The sequence below is a fragment of the Takifugu flavidus genome, chromosome 1, assembly GCF_003711565.1.
Source record: "Takifugu flavidus isolate HTHZ2018 chromosome 1, ASM371156v2, whole genome shotgun sequence".
In the NCBI taxonomy this organism is placed as follows: Eukaryota; Metazoa; Chordata; class Actinopteri; order Tetraodontiformes; family Tetraodontidae; genus Takifugu; species Takifugu flavidus.
In genome coordinates, this window is record NC_079520.1 from 5,592,636 (window position 1) to 5,616,912 (window position 24,277).

General features: G+C 45.7%; 1 protein-coding gene across 5 annotated transcripts in view; it reads left to right on the forward strand.

Annotated features, from left to right (window-relative positions):
• Nucleotides 1-24,277, forward strand: part of lrp1bb (low density lipoprotein receptor-related protein 1Bb) — a 160,113-nt gene that overhangs the window by 65,888 nt on the left and 69,948 nt on the right. For 3 of the 5 annotated variants that reach the window (XM_057036371.1, XM_057036383.1, XM_057036391.1), the window contains 18 exons: nucleotides 2,612-2,731; nucleotides 3,459-3,587; nucleotides 5,256-5,513; nucleotides 6,240-6,402; nucleotides 9,692-9,914; nucleotides 10,813-11,005; nucleotides 11,124-11,267; nucleotides 13,076-13,312; nucleotides 13,451-13,631; nucleotides 15,630-15,849; nucleotides 16,236-16,425; nucleotides 17,899-18,021; nucleotides 18,313-18,456; nucleotides 19,150-19,275; nucleotides 19,785-19,898; nucleotides 22,191-22,271; nucleotides 22,366-22,536; nucleotides 23,598-23,780. In XM_057036371.1, coding sequence (XP_056892351.1) covers nucleotides 2,612-2,731; nucleotides 3,459-3,587; nucleotides 5,256-5,513; nucleotides 6,240-6,402; nucleotides 9,692-9,914; nucleotides 10,813-11,005; nucleotides 11,124-11,267; nucleotides 13,076-13,312; nucleotides 13,451-13,631; nucleotides 15,630-15,849; nucleotides 16,236-16,425; nucleotides 17,899-18,021; nucleotides 18,313-18,456; nucleotides 19,150-19,275; nucleotides 19,785-19,898; nucleotides 22,191-22,271; nucleotides 22,366-22,536; nucleotides 23,598-23,780 — 3,000 coding nt within the window. The remainder of the gene's footprint in view (nucleotides 1-2,611; nucleotides 2,732-3,458; nucleotides 3,588-5,255; nucleotides 5,514-6,239; nucleotides 6,403-9,691; nucleotides 9,915-10,812; nucleotides 11,006-11,123; nucleotides 11,268-13,075; nucleotides 13,313-13,450; nucleotides 13,632-15,629; nucleotides 15,850-16,235; nucleotides 16,426-17,898; nucleotides 18,022-18,312; nucleotides 18,457-19,149; nucleotides 19,276-19,784; nucleotides 19,899-22,190; nucleotides 22,272-22,365; nucleotides 22,537-23,597; nucleotides 23,781-24,277) is intronic. The other 2 variants (XM_057036399.1, XM_057036377.1) reach the window with 1 other exon arrangement.

Here is a 24,277-nt window from a genome sequence, read left to right on the forward strand (position 1 = left end):
GTTGAGGACCAAAAGTTCCCAAGCGTTGGCGTCTGAACCCCCCCCCCCGCGTTGGAGCGCAGATTCCCTGGATGTAACGGAAATACGGAGCTGCTGTTGTGACGCAAACCGGAATAATCCATGTCACCACCTTTAATATGAAAACTGATGGATTTCATTTTGTCCAATTGCTGCAATCATCCTGCTGATTCAAGTGATTAGCGCACATTAGCTAGCCCTCGCCTGGCAATTAAACGGGGCTTGCTGTCGTGATTTAAAGCACTCTGCTCAAATCAACTCGCAAGTTCTGCCTGATTTCCAGCAAACCTCAGATTTGGCTGCGCGCGTGTGCCATTGGCGCTTTATTAATCTGCGCTCTGTGTTCTCTGAAAGTCTTTCTTGAGGCAAGAAAATGACTCTTCAGTCACGAGGAAGCGATGGCGGTAGTCTTCAGCTCAGGTTGTTTGTGTTGTTCCACTTTAAATATCAGCTGGCAGCATGTAAGTCAATACCGCTGTCGGTATAATGTTAATATTAGAGAAAGGGAGAATCGTACGTCTCACAATAGAGAGCTTTCTGACAACAGGAGCAGCTTCCTCTCTCGTACATCTGCTACCCATATAATCAAGGTGTCCCCCTCCACCCCTCCGGCGCCGATGCGTTGAAGGCGGATCTTCGCCCCCTGCAGCGGTTTAGGTTCGCCAGTATGGAACGCTGATCATCTGGTGTCTGCGAGCAGATCTAAGGGATTAGTTCTGACTAGCTTCTGCCCAGCATGCGCTCTCTTTGCATGCTTCTCACACAAGGAATAGCAGGAGTGGTGGCTGGCGTGCCACGCAGCGAATAACGATGCAGTCGAACGGAGTCGGCGCACAAACCTGGAGGCCCGAACAGAGACGGCCGGAGGCATTTATGGACCACCAAGCTGACTCTTTAAAAGAGTTTGCTTTGACTAAATGTTTTGCCAAAAAAGCCCCTTTAAGATGATTTTATTTATTCATAAACACTGAGCAAATGCTCGCAGTGCTTCATTTTATATACAGTAGATTATAGGATGAAGTCATTCAAATGCCAAGCTAGTTAGCAACGCAAATTACTGTGCCTACTCGCCAATGTGGGATCTGTAAAGTGGAATATCGAAATCGAATGCAGCGACAGGCTCAGTGAAGCATGTGGCCGCCAGAATACCGTGATGGCTAAAGTGTCTGTGCGAGTCTGTGGTTTGCTGCGACAGGAGAGTGTTTGGATTTGGAGGCTTTCAACCACGACACGACTTCAGCGCGGTTGTGGAGGAAGCACACGCAGAAGGGCCGAGTCGGCAAAAAGAAACCCAACGAGAACAAGGTGGAAACATTTCCACTAAAAGAATGTGTTTAATGGCACTGCTGACAGGAAATGTGTTTTATTCCAAAATAATGTATTTAATCAGAAGCTACAGTGTCTTTTTTACATTATTAAGTTTGGAATATTTAGCATCAATCTGAGTGTGTGTGTCCATGCGTCGTCATTTTTGTGTTTAAATTATTGCACTTTGAAGCTGTAACTTTCATATATAACCATATAATAATGACTCAAACTATACATTAATGAAGAAAACATCACGCCGACTTGCTACACAAACATCAAATGCTAACTTGATGCTTTCAAAATTAGCAATGAGCAAACAGGAACTGCATCAGAGCCTTTGAAAAAGGTTTTAATAAAAGTTAAAACCTTCTATAAAAGTATTCCAGTCTCAAATGTAGCGACTGGATATTTTGATAACGCTTTAAAACTTTCTATCCACGACAGCTTTACGTACCTTTTGTGCTGCAGATGCTAATTTCCGGTGCTTTGAAGCCTCCTGTGACCATCGTTAATCTCTTTGCTTTGCTCTAAAAAGCAGCGTGTGCGTTTACACACGTGTTTTCCCCCTCAGAGGCGGAGCTTTACTCGGGGACCGTTGCATATTTATTCATTCAGACATGTTTTACTGAAGCTGCTGGCTATGTGGCTTAACCTCTGGCTGTGCGAGGGTGACATTATTCTCAAAAATAGAATTGCCGGAGCTCGTTAGACCTGAAGAACGCGTACACAGCAAATTAAGGCTGTTAGTTTGCAGGAGTTTATTGAGCCGCTGATTGTTAACCAACGCTGACGATGGATAAACCGACTTCCCTTCATCGTGGAAGACCAAAGGCTGTCGGCCATTTGCTAGTTCAGTCCTTTATTTTTGTGTGCTGACTGTCACAGCATTTTACAGCATATTCAAGCATCCATGTCGGTACGTTGGAGTCCGTGCTTGACCCTGATTGGTCTTACGCTAGTTGTGTGCAAAAAACCCTGTATTTTAATGCTGCTGTTTCTCTTCACTTGCTTCCGTATCATTTTAATAAATGGATCTGACTGAGACATTAGCAGTTGTGTTAGTTTTGAGTTCCGAGTTGAATGTTTAAACACAATTATGCTTCCTGGAGAGCTTAATTTTAGGTGAGTTTATGGAATTTTCAACCACTGTGTTGCCGCCTACGTAATGTTTCCGTGACACAGCAGGTCAAACACCTCCAAAAAAAGTCATTTCCATCTCCGCCTTTCTAATCCTCTTTCCTCCATCCACTAATTCTCACCTTGTCTCTGCTGCTCCCCCCTGCAGAGCTCCTGTCAGCCTGCCACGAGCTCCGGTGCCGCTACGGGTGCGTCATGACAAGAAACGGCACCTTCTGTTTCTGTGCCGACGGCTTTGAGGTCGGGGAGGATGGAACGAGCTGCAGAGGTAGGATTCAGCTGCACCGGGGGGGGCAGTGTGCCTGATCTGGTGCAGAACCCGTCTCCCTTTGCCCTCGGCCAAACTTCCCTCACAGGAATGAACAGGAGAGCAGGAGATGCTCTCTGAACCATCTGTCTGCAGGCACAACCTGACTACATTGAATTCCCCCCCCCAAAAAAAACAGTTTCTTCTATATGCAAAACCTCCTGATGACCTTAAGTGCTGGAAATGTCTTATTTGCATATTTAACCAGTGTTGTCAATCACAGAGGGGACAGAATAATAAAAAAAGAAAATCTACTTTTAAAGTCCAGAGTCAATCAGGGGGAAGATTAAACAGTCTTTATTTTTAAAGGTAAAAAAAAAGAGAAAATTCAAGATCAAATGAAAACAAACCTACAGTATTTTATTTAATTTTCTATTGAATCAGAAAACAGAACTGAACAAAGTCGCCCTAATGTTACTTCATAATGTGCTTTTTTTGACCTGCAACGCCCCCACATGATGCCAGATATGTTCCAGATGAGCAACAATGAAAGAATTATCCTTTTTTTTTGTCGGAGCCTTTCAGAATATTGCAGCTGAAGGGAAATAAAAAAAAGAGGATCTTTGGTTCTAAAAGTAATTATGCATGAGGTGCCAGAGTGAGGCCACATTAAGTATACTTTATGTATTTGGGTCATGTTTGAACACACCTAATTTGTTACAAATGGCTCTCTTCCCTTTACCACAAGATCATGATGAATGCGCCACGTATGGTGCGTGCAGCCAAACCTGCAGGAACACCTACGGGTCATACAGCTGCAGCTGTACGGAAGGATACGTCCTGCAGCCTGACAGGATATCCTGCCGAGCCAGACAAGGTGAGCGGGACCGCTCGCGCTGGAAACGCCATCAACTGCATCGCATGGAAATTGGAGTTCTAATAATAAACAGGGCTGTTTCTTGCTCAATCGGCGTGGAATTATGGCTATCATCCCGTTTGTGTTCACTGGCTTTATAGAGCAAGATTAATGTGGTTTAGCGTTGACCACATCTATCACCCACACGGGAGCGAGTAGCTGTGGTCAGGTCGGGATAATGATAAAATTAATGAGCATGTGATTTTAAGTGGGAGCAGTCTGAGGTATTTTGCGCACAGACAATGCACTGTGTCACGCTGATTTATGTCGACGCTGGTTTCCGGTAACAAATCTGACCTGGCGAGTAAAAAGAAAAAGAAAATGGGGGGGGGGGGGGGGGCTATTTATGAGTGAGCCAGCCAGAGCCGTGGTGTTCCGGTGGGCCAGCGAGTAAACAAGCTTGACCTTGGGTGGTATTTTTGTATTGAACCATAAACTAAAGTGTTGTTTTTTTTCCCAGTTTATTTCCTTCCCCCCCCCCCCCATATAAGGCATATATGGGTTGGAAGTAGCTGGAGGCCCAGCACACCTAGCTGGGGAGGAAAAACACCGTCGCAGCTTTTAATCAATGTGACTGGTGTCCTACCAGGAATAAACTGAATATGATTACCCATAAACTTAACTGAACCCAATGCTCACATGCATTAATATTAATTTAGCAGAGCGCGATAGAGGTACAGGGATAACGACGGGGTTACTATTAGTTGTAAAATCTCATGAATATAAATTTGGGAAAGAGCTCCCCGCGACCGAAAGATGAGTTGCAAAAGGGAATGAAAAACGTATCATGTTGGAGTGTTGGAGTGAAGCTAACAATCAGCACCACAAATGTTCTTTTGCTTGGTTTGATCTTGATTTAATGTCTGTTTCGTTTGGCTCAGACTGCAGTGGAGGGTGTAATGTATGTATTTTCGCCCTAATTGAAGTCTGCAACAGCCCCGTGATTTTCCCGCCTTCTAGTAAATGCACTTAACTGAATCAGGTCAGGAGAATAATTGGGAGTTTTGGTTTGTGACGCTAATGCTTGTACATATCTGCTAGTTACTTTTGGTTTCACGATGACGCCTTCTATCAAGGCCCCAACTCATCGACAAGCTAAGAGCAGCTGCCAGGATGTGGGAAGAGAGAGATTCCTTTCTTTAAAGTTAGATGAGCTAACACGATTTAGAGTTGGAGCCGTCATCTTCAGCCGAGTCAAAACTTCATCTGCTGCTACGGGTGTGTGAGAGACGGCGAGAGAAAAGGTCTGGCGGCTTCAAGTTAATTCAGATGGATAAGTGGAAGCAGTTTTGTAGCCAGACTTTCTGATTTATTGCGCTGGCCTGAACTTTTGTGGATGAATGGGATAAATGTGTGCTCTGCAATGGGGGTGAACCTGACATCAGGGAAAGTGCACGATCAGTCCAGACCACAAAGTGGCTCATTTCAGTTTTACAGCCACCGACTGGGCAGCACTGAGGTCCGTCCCCCCCCATCCAATTTAAACTCAATGATTCTCCATATCACTAGCATTAGCATTTTTCTTTCCACTTTCCTTTTATTCTCAAGGTTGTTTTTTGTGGTTTTGTTCTGTCTGGCACCTCCAGCGGTGATCATCTTGACACACACACTCCTGTTTCTCTTCTCCAGATCCTGGCGACAGCCGTCCAGTGCTCCTCATTGGAGGTTCGGACCGCATTGTTATCACAAATCTTAATGGAACAGGCCTTCAGCCCCTGAGGTCTCTGAGTGTAAATGGAAGCCTGACATTGGATTTCCAACACAACCAGGGGAGTGTGTGCTGGGTCCTGTCTACAAAGTCCTCTGGGCAACTGTACTGCGCTGAAATGAGGAACTTGCGTGGCTTCACGAAGGAACATGAAATCAGAACTCAACAAAGTCTGCAATGTACGTTTTAGCCAATCACACCTTATTTGTCTCATATACGTTGTCTTTGATACTGAAGGCAAAGCTGGTCTGTAATGATAAACACTGTCGCCTTCAATACCCAGATCTCCCTCTCTCTCTCTCTCTCTCTCTCTTTCACACACACACACACATAAATACACACACGCCGCAGCTTTTCTAATTCTCGCATCTTCCTTTCACAGCTTACCTGTGAGATTTTTCTCTCATCCCTCCATTTCCTCAGATTCAGCACTCTTGCCGCTCACATTGCCTTAAAACCAGCACATTTCACCAGCTTCCCTCTCTCCCAAAGCGCACTTCATTCGTTTGACTTGATCTAACAGTATATCTTGCCTTTTCAAACATATTCGCCGCTACACGCGGAACATTTCCAGCATGCATTTGTCATTGGGATGCTGTTTCTCCAAAAGAAAACATTAATTCTGGCAAGCAATGGTCCTAAACTGAAACCTTATAAATGGATTTGTGATTTAAGCATCGCCTACTGTATTCTACCTGCATATAGATTAGATTGCGAATGCATTTTAAACATGCGGCAATGTTTAAAATGTTATCCTGCAGGATAAATAAACCCCTGTTGCATTGTGGGAACAGTTGCTCATAATTTGCTGCTCATTCTGATCCCTCTTTTCTTCATTCATGGATGATGTGACGCTTTATATAGATTTGTTTATACTAAATTTAACCTCTGTTTGCATTTTGCAGATGTGGACAATATGGCGATCGACTGGTTGACAGGGAACCGCTATTTTATTGATCGCGTCACCGACAAAATATTCGCCTGCAACCAGGCAGGGGACACGTGTGTTACTGTTCTGCACTTAGACCTGCAGAATCCTAAAGGAATAGCTCTGGATCCCCTCATGGGGTGAGTGTTCCGCCGCTTGTGCAATATAAAATCTTTGAAATTCATAACTTGTCTGGTGAAATGTTGGAGCGCCACAGTGAAGGGATTTAAATGATCATCTGGCCTTCAGCTCTTTTCTTTCTGAGCTGTGTAATTTGGTGAATAGTGACGCTCCAGACAGCTTCTATAGTCAAACCATTCATTTGCATTCACTGATTTCTTCCCATATCCCTCAGTGGAAAACGACCCTGCAGGACTTTTCATTACACACTTCTTTCTGGCTCCCTGGGAGCTGAGAGAATGTGGAGCCGCAGCAGTGAAAATGGAAGCATTTGCAGCCTTTGCTTGACAGTCACCACAATGGGAAATACATCACTAAATTAAAAACTAAATACATATGCTTGATGTTGATGTGGGCACAAAATGGTAGAAATTCCCAGTTTTAGCAGTTTTAGGTGTAGCAGAAATATCCTAATTAATTCAACACAAAAGTGATCGCAAGCTTCCTTTTTAATATTACTTTGAGCCTCATTGTTCCTCCTCTAAATTCTTTTTCCAACTACATTTTACCGTTGCTTCTAATGTAAACCATGAATGTAATTAGTTTAAGTTGGTGCTAAGGTTTAAGGAGGTGTTTAGCTGCAGACCTCCGCTGGGCTTCGCGTGTTTTTATTTTAATGAACTTCTATATTTTATGTATTCTCCCCCTTGCCTCTGTGGTTATTTACAGACCAAAATGTGCACACCAGGCTAATTGGAGACTCTACCTTACCCAATTTTTTCGTGTGTGCATGTGTATAAAATACCTCCCCCACCCTACACACACACACACACATGCATATCTAAAACCTAGTCTTCCACTGAAAAGCTGATTTTCCCCCGATATATAAACTACAACTTTGATTGATAGCACATTACGTTTCCCCAGGCTTCTCCTGCACCTACTCGCTCAGATACAGAGTGAGATTTTTCCATAGAAAGGAGCCGGAGCGTCCTGTCGCTCTCCAGAGCGGTGAGAGAAAAAAATCTAAAGTTGAGAGAAAGGACTGTGTGAGGATTACTGAGTAGGTTTAAGTGCTTGATGCAAAGCCAACCAAGGTTCTTTTAGCTTTCTAAAGACTTATATTGTAAGCGTGTAAGCACTTCGGACCAGTATGCGCCAAATGACTGAGAACGGACACTGGCAGCTCTGGCAGGCGGGGGTGGGGGGGGGGGACGGAGTCATCAGTTCTCACGATCACCTTTACCTGAATCTCCACTTCTTTGAAGTGAAAAAACCTTTCAGATACGAGGTGAAAGGTCTTCACTTCAAAAGCCTGATGAGAGGCTCAGGTGAAGGTGATGCTCAGAGCTGATAACCTGCCCCGCTCTGATGCCCCCAAAGGCTTGACCCCTTCTTGAGGCACTGGCCCACCACACTTTCATGGTTGATGCTCCAAGACTTCAAGAGGTGCCACCAACTGTGGACCAACCATTGTTGCAAAGGCTGAAGGAGATGAGAGATAGCGTATTGATCACAAATCAGGCAGCGGACGCTGACCTCCGCATTTGACCCGTGGAGCGCTGGCAGCCACTGTGTGATACATCACGGTCAAACGGACTTAACCAGTTCCATCCCAACTGATTTCTCCTTGATAAAGTGTCCTTGGAAGAATTATCCTGAACATTTAGGTTCCTCTACATCCCTGATTCATCTCTGGTGATTCATCTCTGGTACTGAATGCACGGCGTCAGCACCGTCCTAATCCGAGAGGATCATTTTTCTACCACCCGAAGGCGCACCTGTTTGGGGAGGTTGGGTTCTTGCTGATGCTGACAGTTTTCCGACACAGTCGGCTCCGGGTTCAAAGGGCAGCCCATCTCTCCCTCGGCTTGACTCGTGCAGATTAAGTCGGCTTCCCGCCGCTCTCCTGCTGCAGCTTGTTATCAGCGGAGGCTGTTGGAGCTCCGTTCTCACAGAGCCACAGCGAGACAGGAAGGCAACCCCTCCCTGTTAATTACAGCGTGTGCAAACCGGAGTGTTTTCAGAACCTCAAGTAACATTCACCACCGTTGGGCTGATTCACTCACTACTTTAAGACCCAGTTTTAAATGTTGCACCTGTTTCCTCAGCGTAAATCATGTTGGTTCCCCGCGTCTCTTACAATTGATTTTCCCCCTCTGCTGATGTGCTGTGAGGTACCAAATGGTGCGGCCGCTGTGCATCACACAATCCCTGTCATTTCATGTCTACTTTGGTCCTCTGCTGCAGCTTCTAAATTTCCCTGAGATTGGCTGCAATGAAATTGGAAACATTCCTTTCATTGGGTTTGCCTTGAGGTCATAAAGTTGTTGTTTTGTTTTTTATATCAGAGATGGCAAAAGTGGAATGGATTTTAGTGCCCAGAGTATCTTCTGTGATCATAGTTTTATTTAGTAATATGTTGTGTTTGATTCATATTTGTTTGGGAGTTTGTTTTTTAAGAGTTGCAGCAAGAGCCAAAAATATCTGGGGTTCTGAAAAACATCAGCCAAACCTTCCCGGTCCAATCACTTGTGCAGATTTCACTGGGATTGTTGCAGCCTTGAAGCCTGATTTCACAGGGGCTTTTAAAAAAAAAAGGTTATTTTTGCAGTGAAACAAATAAAAGTGAGCACATCATGCAGCTCTGCCTCATCGCCTGCACAGACTTTTATTTAAATGTGAGGAATCAGTTTTACCCGCTCACAAACATGGTGGAGCTTTGGTGCAATCCAGCCGCCCTGATTGATGAAGCCTGCAATAAAACGAGCTGACATCCAATGAGTGGTGACATCCAACGTGTTGACAAATTGTGAGGTTATTTAGAATTTACTAGGTTGAAAATTGGGGAAGAAACAAAGAAGAAAATCACCCGCGGCAACAGCTGTTGATAGATGCAGCCTGATCTTAGACTTTAAAGCACACCTTTATTAAGGCCTTGGTTATTTTCAGACGCAGTCGCACGGACGGCATCAAAAATGGGACTGAACACACCTTGTAAAAATCAAATAATACTAATAATAATGATAATGTGACTTCTCCTCCGCTCCCCTGCTGCTGAACCTCAGCATGTGTTAGGAGGCTCTTTGCATCAGAGCCGAACTGTTTACTTCAGCCATCAGCACGCGACCTTGTTTAAGCCACAGGATTCCCAAACGTTGATGTTTGAAACCCCGTAAATGACTTTTATCTCCTCCGCTGTAAATATGAGAAGAAAATGTTTGTACCGCTGTGTTGTGCCGTTTATAGTAGAGAATTCAAGTCCTTCCACCAACAAAGTAGATCACTGAACTCTCCAACCCTCCACAGAATGTTGTTTTTCACTGATTATGGGAATGTGGCCAAGGTGGCGCGCTGCAACATGGATGGCACCAACCGGACACAGCTGGTGGATTACAGGATCGAGCTGCCCACCGCCGTGGCGCTGGACGTAGTCAGGAAGCTGGTGTACTGGGCAGACGCCTACCTGGATTACATCGATGTTGTGGATTACGATGGGAAGAACAGGCACAGCATCGTCCACGGGAGCAAAGTGAGTGTCCCGTCTGGTCGTGAGCGCCGCTTCCTGTCATCCGGGGGTCGCGCGTCACAAGCGCTTTCTCCCTACTCATTGGAGAGGGTTATTACATGGATGGGTTTTCTTCATTCATTTTCTCATTTAGGGCACCGTACCTTATCAGTGCCAGACAGGTGGGATATCCTCTGCTTGTTGTTATAGTGCACTCCTCATTCTTCATTTCCATATAAAAAGTCTTTTGAACTGGAACTGGATGGTTCATTAAAATGAAAGGAATTGATGCCAGGTGGAGCAGTCGTCTAAAACTGTTTGGAATCCTTTTTTCTCTCAACTTGTAGTCCATTTTCAGGCCCTTTCATCACAGATTATGAGTGTTTGACCCTATTAAAGGACCCTGTCCTGCAACCTTCCTCCTGTATCCTTTTGTAAATAAATAATAACGGCGTGATTCACACTCCTACCAGCTGGACAGTCTCATGTTGGGACTGTTTGTCTCATTTTGTAGCAAGGTTTCCACAGGTGGGTGAAGGGACTGAGGAAGGAATAGGTTATCTGTTCAAAGGAAAACATAACCAGCCATTTTCCTTTTGAGAGACTGGCGAGTGGTTGGTTATGTGTTGCATCATTTTTGGTCCCCTTGATTTTAGAGTTTGCTTCTAGAGATTGCTTATTCATGTTGCCATGGCGTTTTCTGTCATTTTTTAAGAGTAAAAGCTTTCTATTTAAAGTAACGTAGGCTGGAGTGTTGCCTCTCCAGGTGCCGCTTTTGCTCTCAGGTCCTCCTGTACTGGTGCTCGCTGAATATTTACATTTAAAAGTCCTCTGTAATTCGTGTCCTGTCGTTATTTTTATGCTCGGCATCTGATTTATCTCTCTCTTTGTGGATGACGCGCTGTTTTGTTTTGGTTCGCAGGTGTCGTACGTCTACGCGCTGTCGGTGTTCGAGGACCACCTCTATGCTACCCGCTCTGACCCTTCCAAAGGGAGTTCCTCTGTGGAGCTGATACGGATCCACAGGTTCAACATCACAGCAGAGAGCGAGATGCTCGCTACCCTCGGGAATTCCAAACAACTGCGTGTTTACCACAAACTCAGTCAGCCGAAAGGTAAATCGAGACTTTCCCACGTATGCGAGTTAGCGCGCACGTGAACCGGAGTCATCCCGCTTTCACGTCTCACAAGCTTCAGTTTATTTTAGACGCTTGTGTTTGTCCTCTCCCACAGTTAGGGGTCACGCCTGCGACACAGATTCCCGTGGAAAGCCGGGCGGATGTTCACACATTTGCCTCCTGAGCGGCAGCTACAAGTCCAGAACCTGCCGGTGTCCTACTGGATACAGCCTGGGCCCTGATGGACAGTCATGCAAAAGTCAGTAACTGCCTCCCGTTGATTAAGTGTCCCTAATGTATTTTGGTTTGACTGGGGCAGTAACAATGCCTGATTTTAACAAATGGAAATAAATCCTGAGTCGGGCCTGAAAGGACGTCCTGTAATGCTGCTCTTACTCCGCTGACACGAGCCAGGAGAGGTTACGTGAGAGATCGGCGCTCCGCCGGTGCCGCCCGCCCCTCAGCAGAAGGGTGACAGTGATGAAGAAGAGCACCGCTGGACGTAGTCCCATTTGAACGTGATCACTTTCAACCTTTGCCAGCCTGATTGATTATTTCCATAATAAGGTTTTAAGTTTGTCTCCATTTGTTGGCCGGCCTGATCAATCGCTGGACATTGTGTGGCTGACAATAAAAGCAGAAGATCAAATTGATGACACAATCAGGGGGCCCGCCACTTTTCGATCGGTGTAGTGAAGCATTGGGAGTCTTAGTATGACATGTTTGATTTATTCGCCCCTCATAGATGTTCTGATGACACCAGCTATCTCTCTCCTCCGCTTGTGCGTTCCCTCTCCCTAAGCATAATGAGATTTGGAGCTAAATGGTAGTGCTTCTTCATCCAGCAGTCACCGTGGGGTTTGATATCTGGGTCTCTTGCAATGCTTAATTGTCTCCTGGGTAGTTGGTTTCTCCCTTACAAAATGATAAATTGAAGTCAGCCTTGTGTGGTCTCACCCACAGCATCTCGGTCTCTTGGGTAGAGGCTGAGGCTGGAAAAGGGTCTGTTTTCTCACTGGAAGGCCTCCTTCACTTCTGCATTCATCACAAGAGGATCCCAAAGGGTTCAAGCACACACAGCCCCGTGAGTGGCTGTTTGGGCCACTGAGGAGCTGCCTCCGATTCCTGCAGATTCTGTTTGTCTTTCAGACGTCGTAGGCCTTAACATACACTTATGTGCGGCTCATCCCAAATTCCGGAAGGGTCCAAATCCACTTTACAAGGGATAACTGTGCTGTTTGTCTTAATGAGCAATAAGGAATCATTAGCTTACAGTCTGTGCACAGTGGAAGAACCTTCAGGAGAGAGTCGGCATTGCTAACTGTGTATATCCAGGAGAACAGGACACATACGGGGGTCCTCTATACTCCTGCCTTCAAAATGATTCACTCGCTGATGACTCGATCAATCATGAATAATTAAGTGGCTTTTGGACTAATTAAGCTTAGCAAACATAGAGGTAAGTTAGCAATGTTAACTTTGCTGTTTTAGAAAACAAACCATAAAAAAACAAAAAAAAAACACTTTTGTATATCCTGCTAATAACTCGGACCTGGTCTAAAGCGTAGCATCTTCAGTATCCCAGCGATAGATAGGAGAACATCAGGATAGCAAATGCACTGAACCGTCCGTCAAATCCACCTCCAGAGTCAGACGTGCCACCCACGGTTCACACAAACCTGGAACAGATAAATCTGATATCTTGTAGACATGCAGAAACTCTATGTAAATTGGGTGCATAATAGCAAGACATCACCAGCGTACCAGCTCCCAGGCTGCTGCGACAAAGGGCCCAGGATTTTAAATTCGAGGCAGCGTTTGCACCTAAGGGGGAGTACTGCTATTGCCCCAGCATTTTCCTGCCCTGATGTAGGCAGCTTCCCAGCTGGAGCATAATTGAAGAGGAAAAGCATAGTCATTGGCACTGATTGCTGGCTGCATTAAGGTGACTGAGCGGCTGTGGTCCACAGCGTGGCCAGTAAGAGATTGTACTGCTGAAATCAGCAAGCATCAACTTTGAGCTACATTGACAGCGTGTATAAAAAGATGTGCTTGCTTTCTTTGCAGAGCCCAAAAAAGACCTCTTTCTGTTCTACGGCAAGGGACGTCCTGGGATCATCAGAGGTCTAGACATGAATATAAAGTCTAGCGACGAGCACATGGAGCCCATTGAGGACTTGGTCAACCCTCGTGCAATCGACTACCATGCAGAACTGGGGCACATTTACTTTGCTGACACCACCAGTTTCCTTATCGGCCGACAGAAATTAGACGGAAGCGGCAGAGAGACGATACTCAAAGATGGTGAGCAGGAGTGCAGCAGTATTCCCTTCTAAAGTTAGCTTATGTGTGAGGATCTGAAGAGTTTGCACACATTTAAGGCCAGTTGCCTCACAGGCGAATAGATTTTACATGCATATATTGTTATATATCCTCTTCCAGAACTGGACAATGTTGAAGGAATCTCAGTGGACTGGATTGGGAATAATTTGTACTGGACCAATGATGGCTACCGGAAGACGATTAGCATTGCCAGGCTGGACAGAGCCTCCCAGACGCGCAAGACTCTGCTGGAAGGAAACATGTCGCACCCTCGAGCCATCGTGGTTGACCCTCCAAACAGGTCAGCAAAAGGGAAAAATTACCCTGACAGTCAAAGAGGGAAGAAGTCTTATCTCGCCACTCACACCTCGTAATGGGGTTTAGGGGCTTTTTGACACCAGGCTCATTTCAGCTGGACAGCTGCTGAGCTCCTGCATCTGGTGGAAGTCACTTTGGTTGGGAGCATGAAGAAAGGGTTGCTGCATTAATATGAATCTTTTTTTGTTTAATCTATATCTTAATGGATTCTAAAGGCACGTCACATCCTATTTCCCCCAAATAGAATACATTTATGTCGGTTTGCATTCTGCTAATTCGACTTTTTATGACAGCCCCCACTTGCACCTGTTTGTGTTACAAATCTTTCTAAATAAGAAAAAAAAAAAAACCTTCAAAAAATAAATATCACTTTCAATCTTTTTGTAAAATAAACATGCCCCGGGCACAGATGCGATGATTTAAACAGTTTTGATTTCGTCAGATTTTAAGGAGGAGCGCTGCGACTCGTGAACCCTGAAGCTGCTTGAAAGACGCCGTTCAAGCCCAGATTTGTGGGATCCAGATGCCTGACAGCAAATCATCTGACAGCCGATGATGGAAATGCCTAAACGACGAGCGATATTGTCCTGTTTCACGCTGCCGTGTCTCGTAGATGTACGAGACTGCTTCAAACTTTAATCCTGAATATTTTAAATGACATCTGCTGTGGCAGATGAAGCCATTGTGCTGCTTTCAAAAGACAGCGTGGAAATGTAGGAGGGTTCTTCTCTGCCACCTTGAAGAGAGCAGCTGAACAAATGCTGGCAGCACATGTTCTACGCACAGTAGGGTTTTGTTTACCGCTCATAAAGATTCACATTCACCACTTCGTTCATTTGAAAGGGCCAGTTACAGATGTTTGGTCCTTCTCAGCGAGCATTGTGTCCGAGGAGATTCTGCACAGCCGGACTCCCTGAAGGTCCCGCGGATCTTTGGGATTAATAACACTTAAAGTCCTAAATCGTATTAACCCTCACCAAATTCATCCCAGTCAAAGATTAGTTTTTAAATCTCAAGGGGGTTGAACCAACGCACTAGTTGACATTTGTTGCTGTCTTTTTTCTTAATATATAATCGTAATACTTTTTTATTTTAGAATTCCAGACTACCAATTCCAAGTTCAGAGTTCTTTGTTGTGTTGTGTGTCTAATTGGACAAATTAAATCCTTGAATTGAACAACAATGCGCAAGTGAATAAATGCATGTTCAATAATGTTTAAAGGTTCCTTTATTCTACAAAAAGATCATCGGATTTTTACACCCAAGTGGAACTGAAATAAGGCAATAAGGCGATATTAAACAATAAAACCCACAACAAAGTCATCATTATGCAGATGCTTCTCAGAGATCAGGATATTGGTGCAGGATATTGGTGCAGGATATTGGCGGCGGCTCCGTTTGGGCTGTGAGCAGGACTGCTGTGGCTCTCTTCCATCCACAGTCACATTTAGAAGCTTTCTTTCTCAAAACTCTATTTACTGCTTTTTCGTTCCAATTGCTGCCTTCAGATTTGTCCTTTTCTCCAACAAGACCCAACTCAGACGCTATCTGTGCACGCTATCGGCGCGCTTATGTGACTGTGCGGCTGATTGAATAATACATGAGGTCATCAAAATGACTGTAAGACAGAGGAAGGCTCCATTCACCCCCATATCGCATTCGGTTTCATCCCCCCTTTGTTGAGGCTCGATCTTTGATGAGAAACCGGGAGCAACAAGGCTCCGTCAGCAACCCTTGAACGCAGCACATCCCCTGGGCACGTTTAATAAAGAAGAGATCATGGCAAATAGTTGAACAAATCACATTTCAAATCCCACGAAACCACTGAGAATTGGCTGTTTTCGCCTCCACGTGCTGTCCAGCAGGTTTAAATCGTTTCCTAATCCGGTGTGATGCGCCATCTTGAGTTTGCTAGCAATGATGTCATCCAGCAAATGCTGCCAAGGTCTGTTTGGCCATGACAGTTTTGTGTTTGTGACAGCTGGATGTACTGGACAGACTGGGAAGAGGACGAGGTCAACGACAGCATCGGGCGGATCGAGAAAGCCTGGATGGACGGATCCAACCGACGCATCTTCGTGACCTCCAACATGCTGTGGCCCAACGGCCTGACGCTGGACCACAGCACCAGTACCATGTACTGGTGCGACGCCTACTACGACCACATTGAGCAGATTTATCTCAATGGCACCGGTAGAATGGTGAGTAAAGGTTCTGAGATTCAGTAAACGGGCAGATGACGACACTCAGGACTCAATAAATACCCGTTTAACCTCCATCAACAAAGTCGGAGGAGATGATCTTTTCCTGCATAAGTTACTGGAAATTCAAATAAATGCACAGTCAGTTTTATTTACTAGCTTATGTTTAACCCAAGGAGGGATGGAATAACCTTTGGATGAAAAAATAATAAATCAAGACTTATTTTTTAAGTCCAATTTTTAGCCCGTGGAGGAGTCGCTACCGTTAAAGTTACATTTTTAAGTGATATGGCTGAAATCAACCTGAATATTCCACGATGGTTCTTGCTTTTGCTAGCTTGAATCGTTTGGTTGCAACACTGCACGTATGCCTCTTCATGTCACAGGTGGTGTACAACGGCAAAGAACTGAACCACCCATTTGGGATTTCGCATTATCGTAATTATATATTCTGGACCGAGTACATGAACGCATCAGTGTTCCAGCTGGAGTTGTCCACCGGCGACGTTACCCCGCTGCGGAGCGAGAGACCACCGCTGTTCGGCCTGCGTGTCTACGATGCACAGAGTCAGCAAGGTGAGCTCATCTCAATGTGCTCGGCCTTCATCATTGAATAAATGTGCTGGAAGCAACAACACGCTGGGCATCAAGATTTCCTGAGAATAATCCATTCCATACATTAATAATCATTTATACACACATAAAAACCAATTAATTAGATCATGACAAGGAAATTCGAGGTGAGTGGGGGTTCCAGTATATGGATTCAGAGATGTTGAGCAGATTTGGAGGAGTTTTGTGAAAGCGATGATGGATACAAGATGTTAAAAACCTGGAAGACAGAGTGGAGTCAGACATGGCCGAGAGTGGAGACCAGCGCCATCGCTCGCCGCGGGTGCTTTGTTTTTGCTATCTAATGCGCATACACACATGGCACCATGCGGAGAGGTTGATACCTGGACGCTGGGCCGGTAAACACACATTAGCTACACAGAAATGTGTCAAATTCGTAAACAGGAAAAATCCTGATGGCTCCAGATGAGGAAGAATTTTCTCGGCGCATAAAGCTATCGACCAGGCATTGAACAACTCGGGGGATGTGTTGCTGCTCGCAGCAGAAAAGAAACTGTAGCCACATTCTCTCCGTTTTTCATTCAGACTAATAACCCAAACCCAGCAGGGGAGGCGGGCAAACTGCAGCACTTGCTCCTGTTCTCACTGACTGTCCCTCTGCTTCATTATTATCTGTGTTCTGCCAGGATTAGTGCAATCTATAAATGAAAATAGCCTTTATTCAAGCCTACTTAGAGCAAATGGAGAAAGGGAACTAAAGTTTCCATAACTTTGTTTTCCACTGATTGGTTCCACTAAGGATTTTACTGATGCCATAGCTTCATCCGGCACTTATGTCAATAGTCTTTACAATGACGGCACATCACATCACCCGCAGTCACACTCGATTGGCCAAATAATCAAGCAAATTAATGCTAAAGTGGATTACAGGCCATGTTAATTGGAAGGAGAACTGAATTGTTTTATTGACTTGGATGGTGGCAAAAGAGGACTCGGATGTAAATCAAATATTTGGCCCCTGCTCAGAGCTGCTTGGTCCTGTTTTTTGTGGACACAAGAGGACGAGGGTCCAGTCTCCTGTGTGTTGGTGAGTCCTTTCTCACAAAACAAAAGGTTGTATCCCAGTGGCTTTGGGCTCCGTGTTAAATGAAAGAAACAAAGGTGGCTGACACCTAACTTTGCTGTTGACATTGCTTTTTTCCCTCTTTTTTTTTAATACCCTTGGGGGAATATTGTCTTCAGGAAAGACAAATGACTCCCCCTAAGAGGGGTAAAGCATGTCAAGTGTCCCTAACCTCTGCTGTTCCCAATAATTGCCTTGACATGGCGTTACAGTAGATAAACGGGCTTTGGACCAGTGACACGATGTGTGAGGGAGGAGCAGCAGGAGGAAATTAAAGCCGTTCCAGCCTGGATCATAAAACGCATCTCATTTAAAAGTGCACCGCCCCATGTTTACTTTTTGGATTCCCCCAGGTGACAACGCATGCGGCGTGAATTATGGGGGCTGCGGTACCCTCTGCCTCGCCATCCCAGGAGGGAGAGTGTGTGCCTGCGCTGACAACCAGGTTCTGGAAAAGAACAATGTCACCTGTGCAGGTAGGAGGGCACAGGGAATCTGACAGCGAGAGGCCTTAGATCCCCCCACCCCTGCACACGACACCCCTCCTCCCCTCCCTTTACCTATGGCGCAGTCAACAGATAAATACGTTATGTGCAAATCAGCAAATGAACACATGGGGGGGGGTCATCCCAGTGGCTTTTATGAAATACAAGCTAAGTCCCAGCAGTCGTACGCAGGGTCAGGAGACATTATTATCAGCTTTACTGCTGTTATAGTCATGCTAATAATTTCCCTGGAACAGCTATTTCATAGGAGGTCTCTTCCAGAAGCCCCTGCCGGTGGTTCGGAGCCGCGGTCCTGCAGAAACGACGAGTTCCAGTGCCACAACCAACGCTGCATCAGGGCCCTGTGGAGGTGTGATGGAGACGACGACTGTCTGGACGGCAGCGATGAGGAGGCTCACAGCTGCTGTGAGGATAACAGAAGAAGTCTGGGAACGCGGGACAATATGCTCCGTGCAGACACACAACACAATCAGTCTAATGCGGCTCCACTCCACTGGGGCATGACGCACGCAGAGGCGACAAAGGATGTTCAAACATCTATTTAGTTATATTATTCTGTGTCTCAACAGCCACTCAAGTGGAGTTAGAATGTCTTGATCGCGTTAATGTTCTGCTTTTGAGGGTGGACTTAACCTTTTCTGCCCCTGTACTAAACTCCTGAGTCAGATTCACAGTTCAACTACAGTCAAATGAAAACTCTGCTGCTCTCACATGAAGGACACATTTAAAAAACAACTTTCTCTTTTATAGCTTCGTACTTGGCTTGTTAGTTTATCAGTAGGTACAAATATGGCGAGCTCTGGACTTTATAAAATTCCATTTTGAGGCTGTAAACAGGTTGTTCACAATAAGAACATTTTTTTTTCCCGCAAAAGAGCTGAAAAAGGTCAGACTGGCAGCAGAGGTAATAAAGCTTTTAATAAAAAAGATAGCAGAACCTTGGAGACGCCCTGGCGCCATGTACAGTATAACATAATGAAAATGTGTTTTTTCCACGCAAACACGATGAAACTCCTGTTGGTTGTGCTGATTGGCTTAGATTTATTGTTGTGAAGGTTGTTGGCTCACATTTTGCGCTTTGAACTCTTGAATTTGCAGACAATCACACGTGTCCCGCTGGTTATTTCAAATGCAGCAACAATCGCTGCATTCCCAAAAGATGGCTCTGTGACGGAACAAACGACTGCGGGAACAACGAGGACGAGGCCAACGGCACCTGCTCAGGTAGGAGGCACGCTCGCGTTGATCCTCTGCTCACCATCCCTCATCGCTTTGTGTTTCAATCGACTGTGAAGCTAAAACCAAATGTCTGAATGGCTCCATTAGGCACAGGTCTTCACAGAAGAAACATCAGTGACCTTCACCCCCCCGGCCATTTAATCTACCGTCTCTGTCCTCATTAATATTACTCCGACTTTGTGAAGGTGTGAGTCACTCGGTCTGTTCTTAAAGTCATGCATTTAGCTCCAGGGGACGAGCGACGTCATTGTCTGTCTCCGACAAACACGCTGACGCTGGAGATGTTATTCTTTTTTCAAACGCATCCTCCAACGAACCCGGGGGACATCGGTCAAGTGACGTACCAGCCGTCCCGAACGCGAGCATATCAAATCCCCTCGGACTCTCGCCGGTGCCTCTTCTTTACTCGAAGAGGATCAATCAGTGGGAGCTTTAGTCAGGAGCTGAAAAATGTTAGCTGCTCCCAGGTCTGACATGCCTGCCCCTCCCCCCAGCCCAGCACTGTCAGGTGGACCAGTTCCCCTGCACGAACGGACGCTGCATACCCCGAGCCTGGAGCTGCGACCGGGAGGACGACTGTGGAGACATGTCTGATGAAATATCCTGCAGTAAGTCACCCTTGGCTGCTCCTCACATTTGCATTCACTCCTTCATCCATTCATTCACCCGCTGTTTGTTGTTGGTCGACATGCAACTCAGGCCAGCTCAGCCAATGAATTGAATCCTAATATGAGGATTTAGAGGAATCCTCGGCCACTGATTCCTCCTGTTTAATAATTTCATCCCTAATGAAATTCAACACAATCTTTCATATACAATATCTGTGAGGGCTGATAAGGTTGTCAGTTCACGGTCTAATATCCTCCACTGGGGGAATTCGGTCAGGCAGCAGTCACTGTTATTTCGTCATTTATGTCTGTGGTTCCTGAAAGAACTCAAACAACAATAGCACTGATTTAAATACGGCAGAATCGAGCAACTACTGCAGGGCTGTGGGGAAACTTTGGAGGGGTGGAAGAGTCACACCAGCTTCTCTCATGTTCTCTCTGTTCTCATTAGCAACGGCGGCTTTCAGAAGCCTTTGAGACGCGCTGGTGACTGATGTGTTAATGTGACCCAGGTGCAGATTTATGCAGATATGAGAATATTCTCCTGCTTTTAAGACGGAGCACTAATCTCTTTAATGCACTAATAAATATCACGGTTCAATAATCTAAATTTCATCATTAGCTGCCAAAGTCTTGCGCTGTGTCACTATTTATGCTTTTATTTTGACAGGGCATTTTGCGTGCGGTGCCGACTGTTTTTATGTCTTGAATTATGGATGGTATTTTTTGGACTGAGAGCTAGACATGCCCTCCCTGTTGCCATGCACACGGAGAGGTGGTGCTGAGTAAACAGCGTACTTTTGTTCAGAGCTTCGCTGCTCTTTAGCCGTTGCTCTGAGGTCTTCCTCCATCTGCCAGCGAATGTTGACTTGTCTGATCGGGATTAATCTTAGGAAACACTAATAAGAGGGGGGAATGCACAGCACGCCAGGCTGGCCTGGGTTTTTGGACTACTTTAGGGGGCTTAACTGTTTTTCTCTGTGCTGCGTTTAAGGCCATCAGAACGTTTCTTGCCAGGGTGACCTGGCGTGCGTTAAAGCAGCAGCTTTCAAATTCACCTTTGGTTATTGTTTGTAATAAATCAGCCTCTTAGAGTGACTGGTGTTTTCCAAACGCCGTGCAGTGCCGTGCCGTACTGCCACAGCCTCCTTTTGTGCCTCCTAAGCTGCCTCAACACACAGTCCCAAACACGCCGGTGTACACAGTAATTAAAGTTCATGCTTGGCTTCGTTCAATCATAATCAAGCTGTGCAGCAAAACATATTCTCTCGCACGCCGTTGTCTCTGCTTCCTCGGGCGTCGCATCTCTGCAGACGCCGCTGTGCAGCTCTGACGGCACACTTAGCTTCACCGGAGCTGCTGTTGGTGTTTGAACACCTGAAGCTCAGTGGTGGCCGCCTTAAAGATTGATGCTAATTTGGATCTGGTTTGTCGGAACTTTAGTAGGTGTCACACTCTCTTGTGTTGGTGTCTGTGCTCACTTGAAGTTGTCATTATTTATACAATGGCTGCTTTTTGTTTTGCTTGCTATATATATATAGGTTTTTTAATAGCTCTGTTTACTTGAAACCTTCATTATTTATGGATGCTCTCACTTCCGACCAGCGGTGCACGGGCCATGACACGCTGCACTAAGATGGCGGGAAAAAAACTGGAGAAAGATGCAGCGCGTCTCCTTTCCAGCTCCCTGCGCTTCCCGGCAGCTCCGGCAGATGTCAAGAAATCAATTCCAATGTAGAATTAATTTGATAGCAAAGTCAATATAGCTTTGGTGATCCAGGAAGGATGTTTGAAAAATGTCTTTTACACACATGTTTACTGCACACACAAATGTCAGACTTACAGTGTCCCATAGAAAGGCATAAAGGGAATCTAAACTATAAACTTGTACGTTGACGCTAATTTAACTTTGATAAGACTGGCGCGTTCCCTTCATTTGTTGTCCGATTCCGGCTGAAAAACGCATTTTTATGTGGGACGTTTTTGCGTCCACCGACGGGATTTCACGCGGCAGAATCAAACCGACGGCATTCCAATTTATTCTTGATTCAATTCATTAGAGCTCAATTACAGAGGGATCATTGGATGAGACAGGCCAGATTCAGGAATTTCAGCTGTGTAATTCATTTTCTGCTGGCTTATTTATTTATTTTCCCCAACAGTATTTACTCTGCCAAATGATTGGTTTTAGAGGATCTGGCACTTCCAATTAGAAACATCTGTGTCTTGATCATTCATTACACGACTTAATGAGTTTGTGGCTGACATGTAGCTGGGAACACTCTGTTTCAGCCTTCCCCACCTGTGAACCGCTCACGCAGTTCAGCTGCTCCAGCGGCCGGTGCGTCAGCGCGCAGTGGCGCTGCGACTCAGGTGACTCCGCCCGCCTCGCTCTGCAAACCTCAGCTCTCTGTGGCATCCTCCAGGGAAGCTGCTGCTTTTAACGGTCCTTCCTGCGTGGTTACAGATGACGACTGCGGGGACGGCAGCGACGAAGTGGGCTGCGCCCGGTCCTGCGCCAACACCCAGTTCCAGTGCGCCAGCGGCCGCTGCATCCCGGACCACTGGGCCTGCGACGGTGACAACGACTGTGGGGACTACAGCGATGAAAACACCACCTGCAGGGGCGGATCGGCATGTGAGAACGCCCTGCGTTAGTTCTCGGAGCGCTCATCGGCGCGCCGCCAATGCCGACGTTCGTGAGAAAAAAAGAAATGAAATGAACAAAAGGCAGCGCTAAAGACTGGAGCAGTATCCCTGAACCCAGCGAGACGCGTTCGGATTGTTCGTTTCAAGGCAGGAAAACAAAAAGGCAAATCTGCATTCAGCCGATGCTCCTGACAAATAACGGAGCAGCAAATACTGGACGGTTCTGTTGGAACTGTTCCAAAACTTTTAACAAACTTTACTGTCTTAAGCAGGTCTGATCGGGTCACCATGATTCTATATTCATCAGCCTGTTTGCTGAGATCAAATAAAGCACTTTTGTTGTCTGCTAGCATCTGTCAGGAGATCTCATATATACTTCAAAATGCTAATAATTGCATTTGTAATTCAAATCACGACTTAAATTTGGGGGTTGTAATTATAGTTAAACAATTTAACAGCTTGAGTCTAATAACTTCCTTTTCATGCTCACATGTGACTAATCTTATCTCGTCCCTGTTTGGGGAAATGCAAGCATCAGGAGCTGAATCATTTAATCTAATTACCACACAAATCTCACGCAGGCTCCTCGAAACTGGCGTCTCGCGTGCTTGTCACTAGAATGTGCAGACTATCCGTCAACCCGTTTCCTGATGGGAGCTGCATGCTGCTCCACTCCCCCGTGTCTGCTCCGTCTCTTACCCCAGGGATCAGAATCAGAATCGCTCCTCCGCCTCAGCTGCCGAGCAAAAAAATAAATAAATAAATAAAATAAAACGGGGGAAGAAAAACTCCCCTCTGATGTCAGGATTTAAAGTAATCAGATTTCCAGCATGTATGATCACATATTATTTTATGCCTAACAAATGCGAAACACATTTACAATTTTAATCCTGCTCAGTGATTACTCATCCATTTCACAGTCTTTAGTGGTTTTATTTCTACTCGAAATCCCAGACTCATTTATTTTAAATACATCTTTACATCACGAGTGTGCTGGAACTAAACCCGTAGAGCTGTGAGGAATTCAATCCCGACCGACCTTTGTTTCAGTGCTGCCATCTGTGATCGAATGCAGCGAAGAGGAATTCCACTGCGTCACGGATGGGACCTGCATCCCGGAACGCTGGAGATGCGACGGAGACAAGGACTGCGAGGACGGTGGCGATGAGGACGGCTGTGAGGGGACCAGAAGGATGTGCGATCCCAAGGCCAAATTCACCTGCAAGGACACAGGTAGGAGGCGCAGCGCCACGGTCGGGGGGCCCTTCGTGGTGGCCCCCATGCGCATCTTCTTAAAAACGCCTCTTCAATACCCACGGGGAACTTTTCTTCAATAAACAAGCGCTCCCTAACTTCTCAACCTTCTCTGGACCATCTGACAGCTGCTTTTTCCCTCTGCTAACAGTTCACATGCTTGTGAACCCGGCTTGGATTTTTGACAGGGCTGTGATTGAAGAGGAGACACGGATGATGACACCCTGGGTGGAAAAGAAGTGATCTCACGTTGCCCTTGGTGTCAGTTCCAACACGAGTCCCTTCCTTTGGTCCTCCCCTGCATCCTTTTGTTCGATGGTTCTGGCACAGGCTGACGAAAAAGACGAAATGAACCTGGACTTGGATTGGCATCGGTTTTAAGACCAGCATGAATGATAAAGACGAAGAAGAAATCTCTCCCTTTCATGTATTTAGTTGAATCAGAAAGCACTTGTGGATGTGGAGTCTTTTCTATA